This window comes from Protopterus annectens, chromosome 9.part0 (genome assembly GCF_019279795.1).
Source record: "Protopterus annectens isolate FY-2018-M chromosome 9.part0, PAN1.0, whole genome shotgun sequence".
Classification (NCBI taxonomy): Eukaryota; Metazoa; Chordata; order Ceratodontiformes; family Protopteridae; genus Protopterus; species Protopterus annectens.
Genome location: NC_056743.1, coordinates 1751571797 through 1751593258, shown reverse-complemented (window position 1 = coordinate 1751593258; position 21462 = coordinate 1751571797). Strand labels below are relative to the sequence as shown.

At 40.2% G+C, this 21462-nt stretch overlaps 1 protein-coding gene across 8 annotated transcripts in view; it reads left to right on the top strand.

Moving 5' to 3' along the window:
• The window catches only part of DOCK6 (dedicator of cytokinesis 6), a 2991519-nt gene that overhangs the window by 2765647 nt on the left and 204410 nt on the right, over window positions 1-21462 (top strand). For 5 of the 8 annotated variants that reach the window (XM_044084600.1, XM_044084599.1, XM_044084598.1 and 2 more), the window contains one exon: window positions 4487-4612. In XM_044084600.1, coding sequence (XP_043940535.1) covers window positions 4487-4612 — 126 coding nt within the window. Of the gene's footprint in view, window positions 1-4477; window positions 4613-21462 lie in introns of all 8 variants that reach the window. The other 3 variants (XM_044084603.1, XM_044084597.1, XM_044084604.1) reach the window with 1 other exon arrangement.

Sequence of the window (21462 nt, the reverse complement as noted above, 5' to 3'; positions counted from 1 at the left end):
TTCAATAAAGGTGTTTAAAAGAGATGAATAAACAATAATATTGGAGGAAAAGAGCTGAATGGAATTTGTTGGAATAAATGCAGAATAATGTTCAGGGGGAGGAATGTGGTTTAAGGGGAGGCAGGAACTGTGCAGTTTGGGTAATTTTGGATTAAAAGACAGTTGTAACAAAGAAAAGCTATGCAATGCATAATGTGTGTGTATGGAAAAATGTTATTTTTCCTATTAGTGTATGTGTACCCGTGTCTTAAGTGATAATGTGATAAACGTGTTTAAACAAAAAAGTAATAGAGCAGTATGTAGTACATATGCATGCTTAGAAAGAAAAAGAAAATGATAATCGCTTTTGACTCTGCTCGTCCCTTCTTGTCTTATTTCCATTTGGCTTATCGACCTCACCTTGTACTATTTGCAGTAGCTTTTAAATGAATGGCATTAAATTACCCCTTTAAATCTGTAACCGCATGCATTCTTGCAACATTCCTAAGGTCATCTTAACCCATTTAACCATAGACTGCTTTCCCTCACAGATAAAATTATTTAGTCAGTTATTAATTGCTTAGCATTACTATCATTGGGTTGCTAGAAGTAAGCCTGACCACATACAAAATCAAGGGGACCACAAACATTTTTACCTCTTGTATTTTACTATCTATTATTTTTATCATGTCTGATGTACTTGAACTGTTGACTGTTGGGAAGAATTGTCATGCTTTCTCTTGCAGGAAAAAATAATGGAGGATGGACCTGTATTACTTTTTTATTGTTAATCCCTTGGCAACTTCGATAATGGAGTGAATGTCCAGAACAAGTGTTTAGAGACCCTCAATGCACTTTGGCTGGGAGCTGCCCCAGGGACGGAAAGATGACCTTAATAACTGAGATGCACTTGAAAGTTTAGAGCTGTGATATATAATTACTAAAGAAAGTGACAAATCACTGGTGAACAGATTTAGTTGTGTGTGTTCGTACATTATATTTTGCAGTGTAACAATCGGCTTGGAAAACATGATCTAAACTTAAAAACTCTCTTTAGTAGGTCATTGGTTAGTTCATCTTCACCAGTTAATACTCAGTAAAAACCTGGAAGGTCCCGCTTTCTGGAATTTCTGCAAAACCACTGTGATGCACTCCATAATCTCTGCACTTGATGTACAAGAATGTACGTTCCTTGACCCAACCAGTTTGTTTTTGGCACTTGCACATTTTTGATCATGATGTTTGTTATCACTGGTATATTTTTTGCATATACATGTCTAGTAAACATTTTAAGTACTAGTAAGATTACTGGCTACGGCTCTCACCAGTATTAATGTACTGCCTTGGAGCATGTCACTTTATTAATTGTCTTAAATGTTGGCCTTTTAACCATATTATTTTGAGGGTGATGTAACACAGGAGTGTGGTGTGGCAGTCTTCCTGGTCAAGCCGTTTGAGTGCCACATCTCTAGCTTCCTTTAAAGAACCTTTCCTTACCATGGGATTTGAAATTATTAACAGATTTGTCTACCTCCCTCCAAAAAGCATATTTCATGATAAACAGCACTTTTATAGATTAAAATATTATCAAACTGATAACATTGAGTCTGTTTAATCTTGTATAAATGTAATAAGTTAAAGTTTGTCAAATGCTGAGTGTAAGTAAGAAAAGTATTCCCTTAACACTGAGGTTGAGAAACTTTAACAGTTAATATACATAGAATCATGAGGGTGCGAGGGGATACAGGGGATAAGGTAGAAAATGCTTATTTTGTCTTTTTTTTTACTGGAAGTTTTGTATTCGTAGCTGTATTTTTTATTGCATTGCGTGCCCCACCATCTGAGCTTGTAAGACCAGCAGTATTGAAGCTGATTTCCTGTTATGCATTGCCTGTCACTTCTTTGTATAGGATGTCAGCACGTCAAGCCCTCATACCTATGAAATCACATATGATCTTTACTAGAATCCGCTGAATTGTAACCCTAGCAAACATTTCCTCTTGAAAGTGTTTTTTTTTTTTTTTTTTTTTTTTTTTTTTTTTTTTAAGTTATCAGCTGTCCCTGTATCATTACTTCCATTTCCTTGTTTTATTTGCATGGGCCGAAACTATGTCAGAAAGGACTTTTCACATACTGGATGACCTCCATCAGATGAACTGTTGCCTGAAGTAGGTGCTTGAATTTAGGACGATGTTCTTGCTTTAGGAAAGGAAGTGCTTGTGGCTGTCAAGCAGACACTTTCTAGTTGTATCTGCCAAGTACATTATGTTTTGCTTATCAAATGGCAGACTCCCTTTGGTGAGTGCTGTGATCAAAGCTTATTCAACTGGGAAAGTGGTTGTGTCCACTGCAAAAATATGCAACATAGCTTCTTGGTTATTAGCGCATACATTTACCAAGCATTATTGTGTTGACCACCACAGTGAGAGTCGGTCCTCTTTAATAAGGCAGTACTTCAGGATTCTGAGTTCTATTTTTGTGCAGTTTTTTTTTTCATCCTGGTAGTTACTTTTGGAATTTAGCCCATCCAGAGATTTATCAAAAGAATCCTTAATGTTAGATGTAACAGGTATGGTCTTACAGCATCACTTGATCTGTGATTGGACCCTATTTGATGGGTCAGATTTAGCCTTCCTCCATCCCCCTATGGTGGGAGCATCTTTTCCCTCCAGCCTTCACTGCTGGAATTCCTTGTAAGGTGGACAGTCATATACTTGTGTGTGCTGTTTGTGTAACTGTATAGGTGTCAAGTTTTCAGTGTTATTTTTGATTTGATGGAAGGTGCTCATTAGTGGTGAATGGGTGGCCTGGCAGCCTTGGTGGTTGAGAACACTTAGTTTCCGGTGTTTGTAGTCATGGTGTATATCAAGGAAAGGACATGGATGTTGTTGAGTGCAGGGTCTTTAACGTTATTGTCCAGTTCTAACTGGTGAAGATGAACTCGACCAAGGACCCATCTAGGAGGGGTCTTTCATTGATCATCTACTATATTAAGTACATATCTTTCATTTGCTGGGGTTGAGTTTTTCTTTCAGATCTGTGCCTCAGCATTTTGCTTTAGAGTGGGCACTTTCACCAGGAATTTGCATACGATATTGTGTCTGCACTGAAAACAAGTTTTGGGGCAGTAGTTGAGTAGAGTTTGCTTTAGTGGTTATTTTTTCATTTGTCTTGTGTTAGTTTCCTGGTTAGGTGGTGTAGCTGATTTTGTCCTCTGTGATGCATCATTGTGTAATGCTTAGCCAGTGTACTGTCAGCTCATAGTAATAACTGTATATCATAGAGACTGTTTATGCGGGAATTTGTTGCAACACCAGATTTCCTAGAACATGTCAGTCAGGTGCTCATTCCCTTAGAGGATGTATAACTGTTTGTAGATCCCAGTCCTTTTAGTGTACTAAACTGTTTCTTCGACCTCTGATTTAAAAGAACAAATGAGTTATGTTATAGCTAGTGGTCTTTCAATACGAGATATGCTTCTTGGGTGAGGGGGATCTCGCCAGCTGAGAACTGCTATGAGAAGGCATTTGCTGAAAGAGCACCCTCAGACAGCTGCATGCTGAGTAATTTCTTTCTGAGACGTGCTTGGAAGTTTAGTACTGCGGTAAGTACCGTACATCAGCCTGCCTTCTTAAACATTGTTAATTCAAAATTTCAAGCTGTCTAGTTTTAAAATGTTGACTCTAGTAACAGCTTTCATCAAAATACAGTACTTTACTTCCATCAATTCATTAACTCAAAACATTTGATAAGTGGCTGAATTTTCTGACCTGGTAGTTACCATCTGTTTCAAACTTGCTATCTTTTCAGTAATTGAAGCCTTGTTAAAATCTTTCCCCATGTCATATCAAAGCACTTCAGTGCATTCTTTGAACAACAGAAATCTAATGTAGTTTTAATTTGTTCTATGTGAGCTTCAGAAACAATGCAGACAAAAGTCCACATATTTAGATGAAGTAATCGGTCACCCTTTTACCCCTAGTCAACACCACCACCAACCTTCAATGTTTGTCCTTCTGTTCGATGTCTGTATAAGGAGGTTTAAATAATGAGACTGCCTTAATATGGTCCTCCTCAAACGGATGTAGCTGCTTTCTGTTAAGAAAGATGTTATAGTTAAACTGAAATAACAAATTTGTGACTGTTACACCTAATCATAGAGTAAAGAAAATCCTTGATGTACTTGGAGTAGAGTCGATAAATATAACGGTTATTAGTTGGTATAACTAGTGAAAAGATTTACTGTCTTAGGGTTACTGACATTATAAAAGGATATCCTAGGGTACTTTTTATTAATCAAATCTTCTGAGCTTTGTCACTAAAGAGTTTTTTCTTGTGCCACAGTCATTGCAGACTAGCACATTGCCCCACTGTTTATTGCAAGATTCATGGTTCAGAAATTAATTGAAAGAATTCCCTGAATTACTTTGTATTCTACTTCAGAAAATGCTTCTTTTTTAATGCTTTACGTATTTTTGGGTTTGTTTAAATTCTTCAGAATACTAAGAGGATGTTTGGCACTTACTTCCGAGTTGGATTTTATGGCAGCAAATTTGGAGACCTGGATGAGCAGGAGTTTGTTTACAAGGAGCCATCCATCACCAAACTAGCAGAGATCTCACATCGACTGGAGGTAAGGCATCACTGTAGAATCTTTAAGACCTGGTCATTTATTTAGTCTGTGATAAGTGAGTCTGTGATTTGTTTCATCTTAGTGGACTGACTAAACTAAAACTGAATTATCACAGGACATGCTGTTCAAGCCTTTTCCTATGATGCTGAGATAAGTCATGATACATCATTAAAGGGTTAAAGCTAGCTCCCTAATGAAATTGTGAGTAATTTGTGATTGACCCTCATAATGAATGGTCACAGAATATCAGGCTTGACTGTAAGCATCAGTTACAGTGAGAAATACCATTAAAAAAGATTGTTTGCAAGGATTGTACCCCCCCTTCACTACTTAGATGTACCAGCTCTTAAGATCCCTATATCTTGGGGAAAAATAAATTCCTGGGATATAGCAGTCTCAATCTCAAAGTGCAGATTCTGGTATTCATACTATAGTGATTGGACATAAGAATACTGACCACTAGTGTATTGACCATGCCTGGAACACATTAAAGTCATGTCACTTTCCAACCAGACTGTTTTCAATCAGGCCATAGTTAAACTTGTTTGCTATGATTTTGTTTAAGAGCTTGAAGAAACACCATAGCTGTGGTGTTGAGTTACTTTGTATGGTCAGTAAGGCTGCCTGGCATCCTGTCAGACCCTTGTATTTTATAGTGCCACACATGGTGTCTCAACAGTAATAATGCTATAGAAAAATGTCTGCCCTTCAGATAGTTAAGCAGGGTTCCTGACTACAGTAGTTGTTTTTCAAGATCCCTACAGTTTCAGTGGTGTATAGACAACAGTTTCAAACATCTGACTCGGTGCCATTTGAGAGAGATCAATTCCTCATGTGCAAATATTCCAGAAAAAGAGTCCAAACTTGAAGGTCACTTTCGTTGGTGCTGTCGGCATTGTGGTGTTTGAGGTGGGACATCATTTCCCTACTTGCCTTTCAGTAGTTAAAGGTTTGCATAAACTAGTGTGTTCTGGATTTCATGCAGAAGAGACATTTGGAGCTGTTAGTTATCAGTTTTTCCTGCCATTCGTATGACATTCAAGTGAACATTAAAAACATGCTGGTGAGGGTGACATTAATTGTTGTCAGGTGCTTAGGCAAAAAATGTAATTAACTTTGAAGGTTTTCCTACACTTGGAAGTTACTGAAATTTGTTTCAAATGATTCTAATTATATATTTAGTAAATAAATTGCTATACATTGTTTCATCATTACAAGCCCACTGGATCTGCTGATGATGTTACAATATATGCAGTAAATAAATTAAGGTTAGACTACAACAGAGTAACTTAAATATATCACTGTTATACACCGTCATTACACTCAGTAGTATAATTACTATGATTTATAGGAAGGTAGTATACCTCATCAATGTCAGTAAATGAGCACAAATTTGTATATATGCTTAAGAACTTTAATGTTACAAATAATGCAGTAGTAGGCGGCCACAGTGGTGCAGCGGTTAGCGTTGATGCCTCACAGCAAGAGGTTCTCCGGTTCGATTCTCAGCTGGGGTGCCTTCTGTGCGGAGTCTGCATGTCCTCCCTGTGGTCGCGTGGGTTTCCTCCGGGTGCTCCGGTTTCCTCCCACATCCCAAAGACATGTTGTAGGTGGATTGGACACTCTAAATTGGCCCTAGGCATGAGTGTGTGTGTATGTGTGCCTTCTGTGGAAGGTTGGATGCCGGGCTGGCAACTCGACACCGTAAAACTCCACTGCCAATCATGAGCGGACAGGTGATCCGCTGTGGCGACCCCTAACCGGGAAAAAGCCGAAAGAAGAAGAAGATTTAGTGATTTTTAACTGTCCTCTGTAAGTGATCATGGAAAAAACATGTGTAAGTACTATTTCAGTGTATAAATAGGAACAAGCTAAAACAAATTTTGAAGTCCTTTACAAGATGTTTCAGTAATACACTCTTTGAGTTTCAGTGCATAACTTAGACAATGTGGGATTGTACTAATCTTCATTGCTACAGGCAGCATGCCTCTCTACTCCTGGAAGATTTATCTTCTTGTAATTCCCACCTTAAAGGGCATTATTGTGACAGTAAGAACCTGGCAACAGTACTGTTTAAGTATTTCTAATCGAGTTTTAGTGTTTTGGAAAGGTTTATTTTTAACATTCTTTCAAGTTTTGGAGGAAAAAAGATCTTAATATGTACATTTGAAAGGAGATAGTATTCCCTTGTTTGTCCACTGTAATTGCTTGTTTTTGTTTTTCTAATCTGGAAAATCCTGGATTCGCTCCCTTGCATTCAATACTCGTCATTTCCATAGCTGGTACGGGTTTTACAGGATCGGGTTGCTAGTTCAAGACCCAGCCCTCCTTAGAGGGTGCACCACACACACTCACAACTAGGGCCAATTTAGAGTGAATCTGGAAAAGATGGAAAGAAACATAACTATGGTGTCTAATCTGCCACAAAATGCACTTAAGGAGGCCAGTATGCTTAATGTCATTCATGTTTACGGTTTACATATTACAGATGGAAGTTCATACATACTTTGATGTTTTTTGTTTACAGTCTGTACCTTACAGCTGGTGGTGTATGTAAGCACTGATGCATATCTTGAGGTTAGAGTTTGCATTTTGCAAATGGCTGTGAAATAATACACTGATGTACTCTTCCCAACAGCAGAGGCTCCACTGTTTTCTTTCCAGCCAAGCAATGATTCAGTGACCAGGCAAGGACTTCAGCTAACTCTTTTTGTGAAATAAATACCTGTATCCCAACGTATTTGCACAACCATGATGAGGTGCATAGGTTTTGGCACACAGTTTTCTTTTAAGTAAGTTTAAAACAGTATCATTCTTTTTAGTAGAGCTGGGGCTGAGAGATGGTTGTCTGTAATCAAAGTTGCAGTAAGTTAACTTCTATTGTAAAAGTCCCTTGAATGAAACAAGTTAAATGCAACATAAAATATTGCATTTTTAGGCATTTTGTCTGAGAGCATTTATAGGTTATGGTGTGATAGTTGCCAAGACTTGTTAAAATATGATTTGTAGTGGTCTGTGTGAGTTTCTTTTGTCTACTTTTGTTTCAAAGATGGCGCTGTAGTATATTATTGCCATACCAGTATATTCACTGTTTTAACTAATCAAGTGTAAAAATTTACTATTACCAGTGAAGTCCTCCAGTGATTGACGAGGTTGAATGTTTCTCCTGTTGTGGTTAATCAGTGTTTTCTCAATGTGAGTGACAGAAATTGTAGTGTGTGAAGGCCTCAATGTTCAAACAATGATAGAAAAAATGGATGCATAGTAGAAAAATGTGGTCGAGGAGGAAGAAATGGGTAATGACAGGAATCAAGAGTAATCTCTGATATGATAGCAGTGAATGGAATATGCGGAGTGTTAAGGAAGTCACAAGAATTTTGAAAGAAGTGAAGTTTGAACTGTGCAATATTTCTGGTCTGTTGGAACTATATGTGAAGAAAACTACGTATAGTTGGTGTTAGTGATGTCGACTTTCTGCTTGCTCGGAAGGTCGCTATAATGCCAGTTAAGCAGCAGGTGGTTGTAGTTTGAAACAGAATGAAGGAACTGGGTGGCAAAGCAGAGCATGTATCGAGCAGCAGTAGGTTACAGTGGAATCGAGCAGCAGTAGGTTACAGTGGAATCGAGCAGCAGTAGGTTACAGTGGAAGATAACGTGCATGGAAAGAATTTTAGACAGAATGCAGTCTTAAGTCCCCTGGATTTATTAGAGTTTGCAAAAACCAAGATGGTGCAGTAGGCAGGTTTTGCAAAGTCATCAGTGGAAAATAAAAAAAAAAAAGTGTTGATTGTTAATGACTGCATTAGAGTTATGGCAAACCTAGGATTATCCTGGTGCAATTGTGATTGCAAATAAGAAAATATAGATGTTGTAGCAGTTATGCCAGCCTGGGAGAAAGTTTGCTGTAGCAGGTCAGGTGTGTATGTGGATTATGACCACTCCACTGCAGCTTTACGACAGAGGCTGCAGTTCCTGAAGGCTTGGAAGGAATGTAAGAAACATAAGCTGAAGTACAGGCTGACCACCCAAATGGTTTTGAAGATGTTCTCTGTGGTTGGAGTGCTGACTTCTTCTGATGCTGAGGAAGAAATGGCTAAATCAAAGGATGTGAGTACACTCATTTCATGAAGTAATGGAGGCTGCATATACAGGACTGGCATATCTGCGTAACTCAGCAAATTCAGTCGATGCAGAAGATGGCTCGGAGGAGCATCAGAAGGTGAGAAAAAAATATTCTTATGTAATGAAGCATGATGTGCATAGCACTGATGGTAAAGCATTATGATCAAAAATATTAAACCATGTTTTAGGAAACTGATTATTGTTGGAAGATGATTCAACCCCCTTTTTCCCATTTTCTACATGGAGTTGGGGTGTCGCATCAACTGTCACCATCTCTCTCAATTCACTGCCATTTTCCTACCTTATAAGACAGTCGCAAGTCTTCTCTCACAATCCATGCATTCTTTGTTGGATGCCCTTGTTTTGTTTTGCTTTCTTCTTGTGTCTCCCAAATCTTCACAGTATTGTCTTCTGCTCTCCTGAGCATGTGCCCAAACTACCTTAATCTATGTTGTATGATCTTCTGTGCAATTGGAGCTACTTTGGATTCTGCTCTGATGTCCTTATTTCTTTGTCTGTCCCACAGTGTATATTGTGCCACTCATCTCAGGCACTTCATTGCCATCACCTCTGGCATCTTCAGCTGCTGTACCTTCCCTGCCCAGGTTACTGTGCTATACATTGGTACTGATTTATACCACTGTTTTGTATACCTTACTTTCAACTCCTTTAGCATTCTTCTGTCGCACACTACCCCATACATGCAACACCAGCTGGCTACAGCCCCTGTGATTCTAGCTTTGACCTCCTCATTCAGACTTCCCTTTTCATAGGTTCACAGGTGTGTGCTAGGCTAATGACCCTGGAGCCTTTACAACCTAGCCCATAGAAGTGCCCTGGCATTGTGCCGCCCAGTGTTAGTTCCCAGTGCCTCTATCAAGTACAGCCACTGGAGTGATCCCCAGGGTGAACTTTCGTTTTCCCATCCACTCATCAAGATTTCTCTTGAAGAGGGCCAGTGAGGTGCTGTGCTTGACATGTATGGGAAGTCTGTCCCTCCAGCATGTTCTGTTGATTGTGGTAATGAGGTTGAGGTCTCTGGAGCATGTGGTGCGGAGGGATTGGGATTTCTTTAGATGTAGCATTTCTAACAGAGCTGGGTCAGACATGGCTTTGTAAGTCAAGCAGAGATCGCCTCTTAGTAGATGATATGAGACAGGGAATAGCTGGGGTTTTTTGAGTCTGTCAGTGTAGGACATGTGTTTAAGGCCTAGGATCCCCTTCGTGAGGTACTTTTGTGGCCTCTCCAGCTGTTGCAGGTGTCTAGAGAGGTACATGCCAAATGGGGTATTATACTCTATGTTTGGCATAATGAGGGAAGAGTAGAGAGAAATGATGATCTCTTTCTTCTGGATGCAAAAAACTTGGTAATGAAATGTGCCACATAGAAGGACTTTCTGACCACAGTGACAACATGGTGGTTGAAGGAGAGGTTGCTGTCAAATTGTGTCCCCAGATCTCTTATAACACCTTCAGTGTTCAGTGGGCACCCATCAATGTAGTAATCAGTGGGAACTGAGTTTTTCCCAAAGGAGATGATGGCGCATTTTCTTGGCATTAAGCTTAAGGCCATGGTTTTGACATCAGTCATTGGTCCCAGTGAAGCCTTTCTGTAGGATGTCTGCATCACTTGGGGAGTTAATAATGGCTCCCAGCCACCCCTCCCAGATAACCTATCCTACTATTTTCCCTTCTGTCTCAGTTTTCAGGTTTTTCTGATTTTCCGATTTGCTGCATGACAACTGTCCATACTCAGTTTCATCCCGCGTGCCTTCAGTTTTGCATTCCATTCTCCGATTGTTTGCTGAAGTTATTGTTCATAGTATGCCTGTAATGCCACATCATTTGCATACAGCGACTTTATTGATCTGTCCCCTCCAACCAGTTTTCTAATGTAGTTCATCACCAATGTGAACAGCAGTGTGCTTAGAGAAGAATTCGAATGCACATGCTCACCCAGTAGGAATCGCCCTGTGAGCCTGAAAACTGTTTGTACTTGTGTCATTGGGTCCTTGTACATAGCCTGTACTAATTCTGCCGGTGTTTCTGGGACTTCAAACCTTCGCAGAACAACCCTAATCAGCTTTCTTGGGACGTTGTCACGTGCTTTCTCCAAGTGCAGGAATGCCCAATTGGACTCTTTCCTCATCTATCGCTTCTTCTTTACTATCTGTTTTAGTGCAAACATCAGGTCAGCTGTCCTGCATCCTGATATGAATCCAAACTGCTCATCTCCCATCTTACTTTCTACTACTCTGCATATTTGTTTATCAGTCACCCTGCCCAGAACTTTCATGCATTGTGACAGGAGTTTGATACCCTTGTACTGTCTACAGTTGTGAATGTCCCCTTTGTCCTTGTACCCTGGTACTAGTAAGTCTGAAACATCATAGAAGAAGGATCTTCATGTGCTTTTCCGTCTTTCATTAGCTCCTGATGGCACCATCAAGGGGCTCATTGGTAGCATACCTGGAGTGAGTGCTTCCACAATTGCAGTCACTGGGAATTACGATAAACTTAAGACATCCTGTCTGATCCCATATCAGAAAAAAATGCCTTCATTGTTGTGGAACTGAAAGCTTTCATTTCTGCCTATGGATGAGTCCCAGGAAGTCATTACTTTGGCAGCCTAGGAGAAGATGCAGCAGGTGGTCCAAGCTGAAACTTTTGGGCTTGATAACCACTGTGGTCCTCATGTGCCATTTGCACACCTGAGGATACTGATGTTGCAGTGGACTGTGAGGTGTTGGTGACTGCAGACCTACCATATACCAATGGATCTTCTCCTTATGTTAGTCTTTCTGTCCATGGGTTCATAATATCAGCAAAGCCCAGCCAGAAACTCCAAGCAAGTTCTAAAGTTGTTTCGTTTTTTTATGTGATAGTAGCCCAATAAATGGCTAAAATAGTCTGATGTTTCAATCTTGTCATATTAATTAATTTGTATCAAGATCAGTGAACACTTCAGAAATTGATATGCTGTAACATATTACAGGAGTTGATATGCAGTATTGAAACATACATGAAAGAAAACTGTCTTGAATTCAACTTTTGGCACCTATAAGGTACTACAGAGGAAAATGTTTAACCTGCTATATACATATAAGAAGAAAGAAAAATCAATATTGTACATATCCAAATGAAACGTGGTGTTTCTGTGTTGTTAACTGATTATAAATTATATTATTTTAAAAATTCAGATTTGTAGTGTGCTGTTAAAGTGTTCATAAAAAGGTCTAGTTATATTTACAAACCATGATGTAGAGCTCTCCATTTCAAAATGAGGTTAACGCTAATGGAATAAAAAAGATTTTGTTTTTACAGTCTTTCACTGCTAAGGAATATTTTTCAGTAAATTTCTTTCACATTTTTCAGTTACAGACTGGATTACAACCTTGGTGGTCCAGTTTTGACTTCTGTAGTGGATGCTTGCTGGTGGGCAGGAAGAATGGGTGTGTTCATCCTTGGGGTGGGGGCGGGGACTAGTTGTTCTCACCTGGCTTCTGACAGGGCTGAGTGGAAGCTTGTTGCAGAAGCCTGCTCGAGAAGACTTGGGAATGGCTGCCCAAGCTGGTTATGGCAGCACTGGCACATGTGAGTATGCTTGTGTGAACTGAGGGGGCATTGGGAGATTCTGAGGTGATGCAAATGCTCATATCATCACTAGGGGTGAGGATTAGGTTCATAATTAAATGAAACATTGCTGTAATTCCTGAGATGCCAATAAGAACACAAAGGAACATCATGGCTGCCTGGATGATGGCTCCTTAGAAGCTTGATGGGTGGCGGGGGTGGTGCTGAAATGATGCAATAAAAAGTGGAATATATATATATATATATATATATATATATGTATAGAGAGAGAGAGAGAGTGCACAGTCAGACTGAACCCCAACAGTAACTTGAATGTGATGTATATGACTTATTTTGGTTGCGTAAGAATAATCAGCACTTAGAAGTTATAGACCTGCCTCACAAAAGTTGCAGCTCAGTTTAACCATACTTTTACCAAGTCAGTCTGAAAAGAATTATATGATTGTTACAATAAACAACATGCCTTATCACAATAATTACAATCAAAGTTTTATGTAAGAGAATCAGTAGAACATTTATCAGAGTTTTTGAATGTAAAATCATTCATAATAGGATAATTTCAGTTAATTGCATCTTTAGGAGACAAAACAGATGCGCTTTGTTTTCATAAACAATATAAATCAAGGATGTCATGGGCTCATTTTGAAAGTTTGAAGCTTATAACTGCCAGGCATCAACCGAATTTTTTATGCCTTTCCTTACTGGCATAGGTTGTGTGTGGAAGCTGTTATTTCACTTCTGGAATAGCAAAAGAATCACTTTTTCACAAGCTGGTACTAAAATAAATTTTCAGATGCTTTAGTCAGAAATGTGAATTACAGCCACCTTGGTCTTCAGAAAATAATAGAACCGTGTGTGTGTGTGTGTGTGTGTGTATGTGTGTATACTAAAACTTATTCAGGCAAGCTTAATTTGTTTGCAGATAATCTCTTAAATGCAGTGAGATTCACTTCATTAAAAATCTTCAAGTCCTGCTAGTTGAATGGTTGCTGGGCAGGCCTCATTTTTCAGTATATTGTGGTAGTTTTTATGCTTTATGTTTTTATGTACAGTGCCCAACAGCACAAAAGATGCTTGTTCATGTACCCCTTCCACTTATGCTTTATGTTTTTATGTACAGTGCCCAACAGCACAAGAGATGTTTGTTCATGTACCCTTTCCACTTTATTAGGTAGCTGTTTACTTTATGACACTTTTGACTCCGTAGATTAAATTTTCTGTAGTACATAATTTACATGACTCAGAAATTCCTATTGGGTTTTTGCAGATTCTCCCAATGCCTTGTAGAACCCAAGGAGTCAAACAAATTACTTGGCTCAGTAGGCCCCAGAAATTTGAGCATGTGTCTCTTCTCTCTCTTTTTTTTTTTTTACACTATCTTCAACATTCCAGCTTTCTTTAATGAGCTCGAGTTCAAGGTATGTCACTTGTACTGAAACTGCATGTGGATCTTGAGGACATACTGGCCAGTGCCAAAATGGTGCCCCAATTCCCACTGCATTTCTTCCTTACGAGACTATGCCTAGACTATTATTTTATCAGATGGTCACTAAAAAGTGTGTTTTATCAAAACAATGAATGCATAAAAAAGGAGAATCGGATTCTTATTAAACAAAGTAAAACACTTTTGGTATGATCTGTGTTTAAGTAAGCTTGGATTTTTCTTAATGACTAATTCGTCTCAACTGTCCCTGATTCTGACTCAAATTTTAGCTCTGTCCCTCTTAATCCCTCCTAAAACTAGTGACTTTTGGAGGAAATGTGGTGAATTACATTTAATGAATAATGTCAATTATTAAGAGTTATAGACTTCCTTTACTTCAGAAAATGTATATTAATTCATATGCTCTGATTCTGTCAATGTCTCAGATTAATAGCACTAATATTTTATAAGTGTCCCTGATTTCTTCAAGATTTGTCCCTGATTCTGTTGAAATTTGTCCCTGACTGGTTGAGAGCTATGCTAAAGAGTGTAGTCCGATATGGACCTGGAGACCAGCAGAAGACTGGCACTTGATTAAGTTCTAGGAATGGAAGTTATTAGTATGACAAATAATATTTGGATTCCGGAAGTTTGCTGTTAGAAGAAATGTTTGGTGAATACTAGAGTCCAATAAGATGAAATAGATCACTGGTGTTACTAAGGAGCTTGGATTAGGTTTAGTTGAATTAAAGGGATACTGAATTGGCGTGCATTAATCATGTTGATTGGTAGACATTTCTGATTATAGGATGATAACCACTAACTATTATGTGATGCATATATATAACCCATGAAATCCAGTGCTGTACAACATCTGTCAGCCTGTTCCATATGCAGTACATGGTTTGTTCTTTCTGAGTAGCAGAAGACAGTAATATAATGCAGTCAAGCCAGGGGTAAGCTCATATATTGAGCAACTGTGTTTTGTCAGCCATCTCCTAAGCTCTTCATATTTTAATCCCTTAGTAAGATACCTTGACATTAGTTAAAACAGTCACTTTCCCTGGCTGCCTTTTACTTTTGGTTTGGCTGTTTGGATTTTTTTTTATTGCATACATTGTTGGGTCAGCCTTTAAGTATAGCCAACAGATCATATGAAAAAAGAAGGAATAAGACTTTTAAAGGTACAGGATATGAAATGGGATGAAGTAACAGCTAGAGAGGGTGAAACGAAGTTAAGAAAAGCCTCTAGCTGGAAAACCTCAGGCCCAGATGCAGTACCTAACTTTTGATTAAAAGTATTAACATCTTTGCACGAGGATTTAGCCATGAGTAAGACTTACTTATATGCGCACCCCAAACAGACACCAACCTGGCTAACAACAAGAAAAACAATGCTCCTACTTAACAGTGAACCTGCAAGCTACACTAAAAATTATAGACCAATAACTTGCCTTATGATAATGTAAAACCTGGAATTAATGCAGACAGAGTTTAGTCAGAAGAAAACTCAATTATGGCAGTAGAACAAAAGGGCAAAAAAAGAAAGTCATATGGAACAAAGGCTCATTTGTTGGTCATAGTGGAGAACTGTAAAAAGGGGAAGAATCTAAGTATGGCAGGGATTGATAACAAAAAAGCATTTGGTAGTATCCCACATTCATGGATAAAAGAGTGCTTAAAAATGTATAAGATACACCCTACACTGATCGACTACATTAAAGTGATCATGAAACAGTGGTAGACCACTTTACAATTAAGCCATGATAAAAGACAAATTATTATTCCATGGGTAAAAAATCAGTGGGGGATATTCCAGGGTGACTCTGCCACTGCTGCTATTCTGTCTTCCCTTAATTCATTAAGCTGTCTACTTAACAGCTTAGGTCATGGCTATAATTTGGCTCCTAAAAAACAACAAAGTGTAAAGACTTCTCATCATATCTTTGTCAATCCAGAAAAAAAATGCCGCAAACCAGTGATGAACTCCTCAAAAAAATAGTAGAAACAGCAAACCCAGTTAGTAATCTGTGTTGAAACAAGGCAGAAACAAGTTGCTGAAAACTTCAATTCACACCAAACTGCTACAGGACAGCTATTTATTAAAAATATGTTAGCGCTTTCACAATGATAAACACTGCTTCATCAGACAAACCTACATCTTCAACAGTTATATACACAATTTTAAAACACATTAAATCAGTTACAACTAACAACCACTTTAAATTTGTATGTTTTTTGATAAGAGGGTGTGTTTTTAAAGTAAAATCTTATTGTATTACTCTAAAGCATGGCCCCCATCACTTCAGCTTCCTGAATTTCAAAACCGGTTTCAATGGGGCTAAATCATTCAGTCCAAGCCTCACTACTGGCACTTGCTCAGCCAATTCCTTGACCATATGAGATCTAGCAGCCTGTAAAGGTTCAGCCATCGGTATGGAGTATGTATGACTTTAATAACCAGCATGTATTTACATGGCCGAGGGCCTGAGAGCACCAGGAGGTTGAACAAGATGGCCAGAAGTTGGATTCCAATGCTGTAGTCAATCAGCAGCCCTTTGAAGGAGATAACATCACCCACGAGAGCCACCTGTAGTACTCTACACTGATGGCTGAACCCATACAGGCTGCCAGCTCTCATAAGGTCATGGAACTGGCTGAGCAAATGTCAGTAGAGAGATGGAAAATAATTGAACCTCCCAGAGAGCAGTTTTTTTTCTACCTTTCCTCTACCGTTTCGCCAGAGAAGGAAGAAACCATATGAGCAGGAAGCTCAATGAGGAAGGGAGAAGAGTAAAGACAACAACTTGAGAATTCTGAAGAAGATGTGGGCGCCAGTTCAACTGGGTTAGTTTGGAACATTTCCCGACACATGTTAATGCAAGCAGAACTGTTACTCTTGAACAAAGATTTGGGTTTTATATTGACCCCTCCTTCTGATATAGCTGACTGTTTAACTGAGTTACATTTATTTGCATGCAGTCTTTCACTGAAAATGTCTTTTGGTAATAATGAACAATTAGACAGATGTCTTTTTAAAAAGCCTAGTGTATATATGCCTGTTATACCTTCAGCTATTGAAGTATTCCTACATGCATGTGAGACTGATTTATATAATTTTTTTGATATGAAGAAACAGTTTACGACCAATGGTAATTTGACTAGTGATGAACAAAAAGCATTGTATGACTTGCAAGGTAATGGGGAAGTGGTTATTCGACCAGCGGAGAAAGGGGGTCTGGTGGTGATGAAGGACACAAACTACTATTATGAAAGTATGAAATCAATGTTGCAGGATGAGAATGTATACAGAATTGCTGAGTTGAACATGGTAGGGAAGATGCAAGAACGCATAATGAATTTTCTTTATGAATGTTTTTGTATGAGCTTGATTAGTAAAGAACTGTATGAGTATTTCAAGGTTGATCATCCCCTTGTTCCACAACTTCATGGACTGCCAAAGATCCGTAAAAATCAGTTAAAACCTACATTTAGACCTATAGTAGCAGGGGGGTAGGTGGTTGACTGAGCCCATCTCTATTTATTTGGACAGGCAACTTATTATGGTATTGGGTGACTGTCACACAGTACTGAGAGACACTGAACATTTTTTATGTGACTTGTATCATGTGGTTACTGGTCCTACTGGGCAAATACCAGATATTCTGGTTATCTTGGATGTAGTGTCCTTATTTACATCTGTACCCAGTCAGGAGGGTGTAACTATGGTGAAGTTGTAGTTGACCAGGCATGGCCAATTGAGTGGTCAGCAGGTGGACTTACTGAGTCTACTTCTTGAATTGGTTCTTGAGCACAAATTAATTTTGTTGAATGGAACCTGTTATTGGTAGATGGCGGGGGTGGAGACAGACACCAGTTGTGCCAACTCCTACGTGAATTTGGTCATGGGAGAATGGGAGTATCACAGCATTTTAAGTGTAGATAATGGACACATTTGCTTTTATCGATGCTTTGTTGATGATCTCTTTTTAGGATGGAAAGGGGATGAACTGACATTGATGGCTTTTGTGCACTGTTGAATGAGAGTAGTAACTTTCTGAATTTCACCATGAAAATTTCAACTGAGAAAATTGATGTTTTGGATGTGGAAGTGGTGAAAACAATGGATGGTAATTTGTCCACTAAGATGCACAGAAAGGAATGTTATCACCCAGCATTCCTGCATAGGGGTAATATGCATCCACAACATATCTTCCCTAATATTGTAAAGGGTCAAGCAATGAGAGTATCACATTTGTCGTATGACAGTCAGGACTTTGAAAATGACTTGGAACGTTTGAAAAATGAATTTATGACTAGGGGTTACACCCAGGCTAAGGTTAATAATGAAAGGAATGGCAGTGCTAAACCATATTTCTCTGGTGATATGGTGCAAAGAGTGGATACATGAATGGGAAATACTAATGTCCCTATTGTATTGTCATACACCAGTGATGTTAGTAAGGTGAGAGGCATTGTACGGCACAATTGGCATATTTTATAGGTTGATGAGAGGGCTGCAGGACTTGTGGTCTTGCACCCTAGGTATGTTTATAAAAATATGAGGATATTGAAGCAAAGGCTTTGTTTCCCAAAAAATCATGATCCACCTGGTGGGAGCCCCAGGGACACTAAGAAATGTGAAATGTGTGCTTTGTGTGAATTTGTAGATGAATCTCGTTTTTTTCAAGCACCCAGGAACAGGTTCCCTATGGCAGTTGAGAGCTTCAGCTGACTGTAACACAAAGAATGTTATTATGTAGCACACTGTAAAATCTGCTTCAGGTTCTATGTAGGGAAAACTAACCGTAGGTTAAGGGATCATCTATATTGCACTTGAAAGGGCTTTGAATACAGTGCTCTGGCTAAGCGTATATAACTTGCAGTGGATTCTGAGGCTGGGGCTCATCGTGGGCTTGGACTGAAGGATTCAGTCCCATTGAAACCTGTTGAAATCCAGGAAGCTTAAGTGATGGGGGCTATGCTTTAGAGTAATGCAATAAGATTTTACTTTAAGTTTGTATGCTTCCTGATGAGTGGGTATGTTTTTAAAGTGGTTGCTAGTTGTAATTGGTTTATTGTGTTTTAAAATTGTGTATATAACTGACTGTTGAAGATGTAGGTTTGTCTGATGAAGCAATGATCTGATGTTAATTTTCTTTCCATTCATCACCGATGGGTTCAGTTCCAAGCCTTCGGAACCGAGTCGGCCTAGTACCAACCTCGCGCCAGCCAAAAAACTCTCGAGCTAAGCTTCTACCCACAATGCCCTTCTCTCTGTTACCTCAGATCTCGTTTGCCGCAGAGCTGTAAAGCCGCGTTTCAGCTGAGCTCTCAGCTAAGTGGAAATGTTTTGATATTTTGTCAGGAAATTGGTCTGTTCTCTTATCGTTAGTAATTTATATTCATTGATCTTCACTTTTACAGTTAGTTTTACACCTGTTTCTCTTTCCTTCTACCCGTTTGGTAATCTTTTAAGTACCATTGGTGGTACAGCCCTCTCTCTTTACCCTTGTGGTATTCATTTGCTATCTAGTTGTGTGTTTTGGCTCTTTAGATAGCTACTGTGTGTATTTGTTTAGGTTTAGACATAGAGTAAGTAGAATTTAAAATTGTATTTGAAGACTTTGATTGTTGTGTTTAACTTGTCATGATGTCTGATAAGAAGGGTACTTCAGGTTTCAAGCACTGTACTTCGTGTAATGGTAAACTTCTGATCAGTGACTCTCACAATGATTGTGTTTATTGCTTGGGGGTGCCCCATCTTTCGGTGCAGTCTGCCTGTGTGATTTGCCAAAGTTTTAGCCAGTACACTCTGACCGAGCACAAGAATAAGTTGATTCTAAAGGGCCTACTTAAATCGCTCTTTTCAGAGGCCTTTTCTGCGACAGAGGTCTCAGCCCCTCCTAGGAAGGATAAGAAAAGGCCCCATTCGGTCCCCTCTTCACCCTTGGGTGACCAGGGGACATCTGCCAATTCTAAGGTGCAAAGACTTTCTGTGGAGCATAAATCTGCCTCGTTGGCACTGACCTCATCTGCTCCAGGCACTATGATTGTTACTATATTGGCGCCAGCTTCGGCACCGATACTGTCTCTAGCACCAACCATAAGTCTCTCCTCACCTACTATGACTTTGGCACCGGGTACCACTTTGACACAGTGCATGCCTGCAATGCCGACTCAACCTTCAGTATTGGCTCCGAGTGCCCCTTTGGCACCGAGCTCTGTTATGGCTCTGACTGCAATAGATCTGACTCCACTGCTCCCGGTCTCCAAACTTGAGACTTTGGTGCCAGTAGACCCTGAATCATGGACCAGATACTCTCCATTCATAGACCCGTTTATAGGCCAAGTGTATAGCCCATTCCTAGATTGACCAGACTCTCTGTCGGGAGTATCCACTAGATCCACGAGGAGCCTTTCAGAACTTGATGTGGTGTGTCTTGTGGATCAGCTGGTGGCAGCCAGGGGGATACCCATGCCCTCCAGGATCCATCCTCCTACAGGATTTGAGTTGATTTCTCCATGGACTCCATCCTGTTCTTCTCCTTTGACCACCTCAGTTCCAAAGCCTCCTGCTCTGATGTCTCTTTCGGAACCCCCCATCTCGGTGCCAGTAGTGGACCTCACTTTGGCTCCGGGACCGTCCCTTTGGTCCTTGGTTCCTACTGAACCAGTCTTTCCTCAACCCTGTGATTGGGCTGTGGGCTCTTCTCTCTGTGGCACAGTCCTGAGTGTTTCTTAAGTTTCATCCTCAGTACCAGTAGCTTTGTCTGCTCTGATCCTGCTTGAGGCTGAATCCTCGGGAGCGAGTTCGGCAGAGTGGGGTGTGACCTCGGTTCTGAGGTTGTCCTTCTCAGTTCCAGGCTCCCATCCCTCTTCAGGCAGACCTGCTTTCCATGCAGTGGAGAGGGGTCTTGCTTCTGGAAGCATTCTGCCAATGTCGGAACCTCAATTTTCTTCCCCTGAGCTACAGCTGCCACAGGCCACCTCCCAGGGACACCGGGCGGGGAAGCTGCAGGTGCCCCCTGTTCAGGGTGCCCACTCTTGTGAGTTCTCCACATAAGCCCCCACTGAGGAGCCCCCTTGGAAGAGATCATGCAAGAGGAAGCATGTAGACTCACCTGAGAAGTCTCTTACAGAGGACACAGATTTTTGATGATGGTGAAGGGTCCCACGGTCACCTCCTGATGATGTTTCCTTCAGAGACATCCTTAAACTGAAACAGAGAGGTGACTGGAAGCCCACTACTCCTTCTTCTGAGGAGTCCGTGTTCCTGCAGGCTTTCCATGCCTGGTCTTTTACCTCTTGGGTGACCCCGCCTGCCGATGAGCTAGTACAACTTGTGATGCTGTGCACCTGGCAGAACCCTGACTCTGTTGAGGCAATCCCTCGGAGACCCGACAAGATGCTCTCTCCACCCGAGGAACACCCACATTGGTCCAGAGGTTTACCAGTCGATGTTATGGTGGTGGCAGCGGCCACTAAAAAGGACCTAGCTGAAGAGAGTCCTACTGTCCACCCGCCCAACAGAGAGTCCCGGGCCATGGACAGAATGGAGAAGTGAGTTTTTACTTCAGCGACCTTTGCCATATAGTCCCTGAACTACTTGGCACATTTCACAAGGTTCCAAAGAGACTTGATTTCCAAACTGTCTGGAACACTCGCAGGGTAGGTGTCTGACAAGGTGAAGGACAAAGTTGCCTTGCAG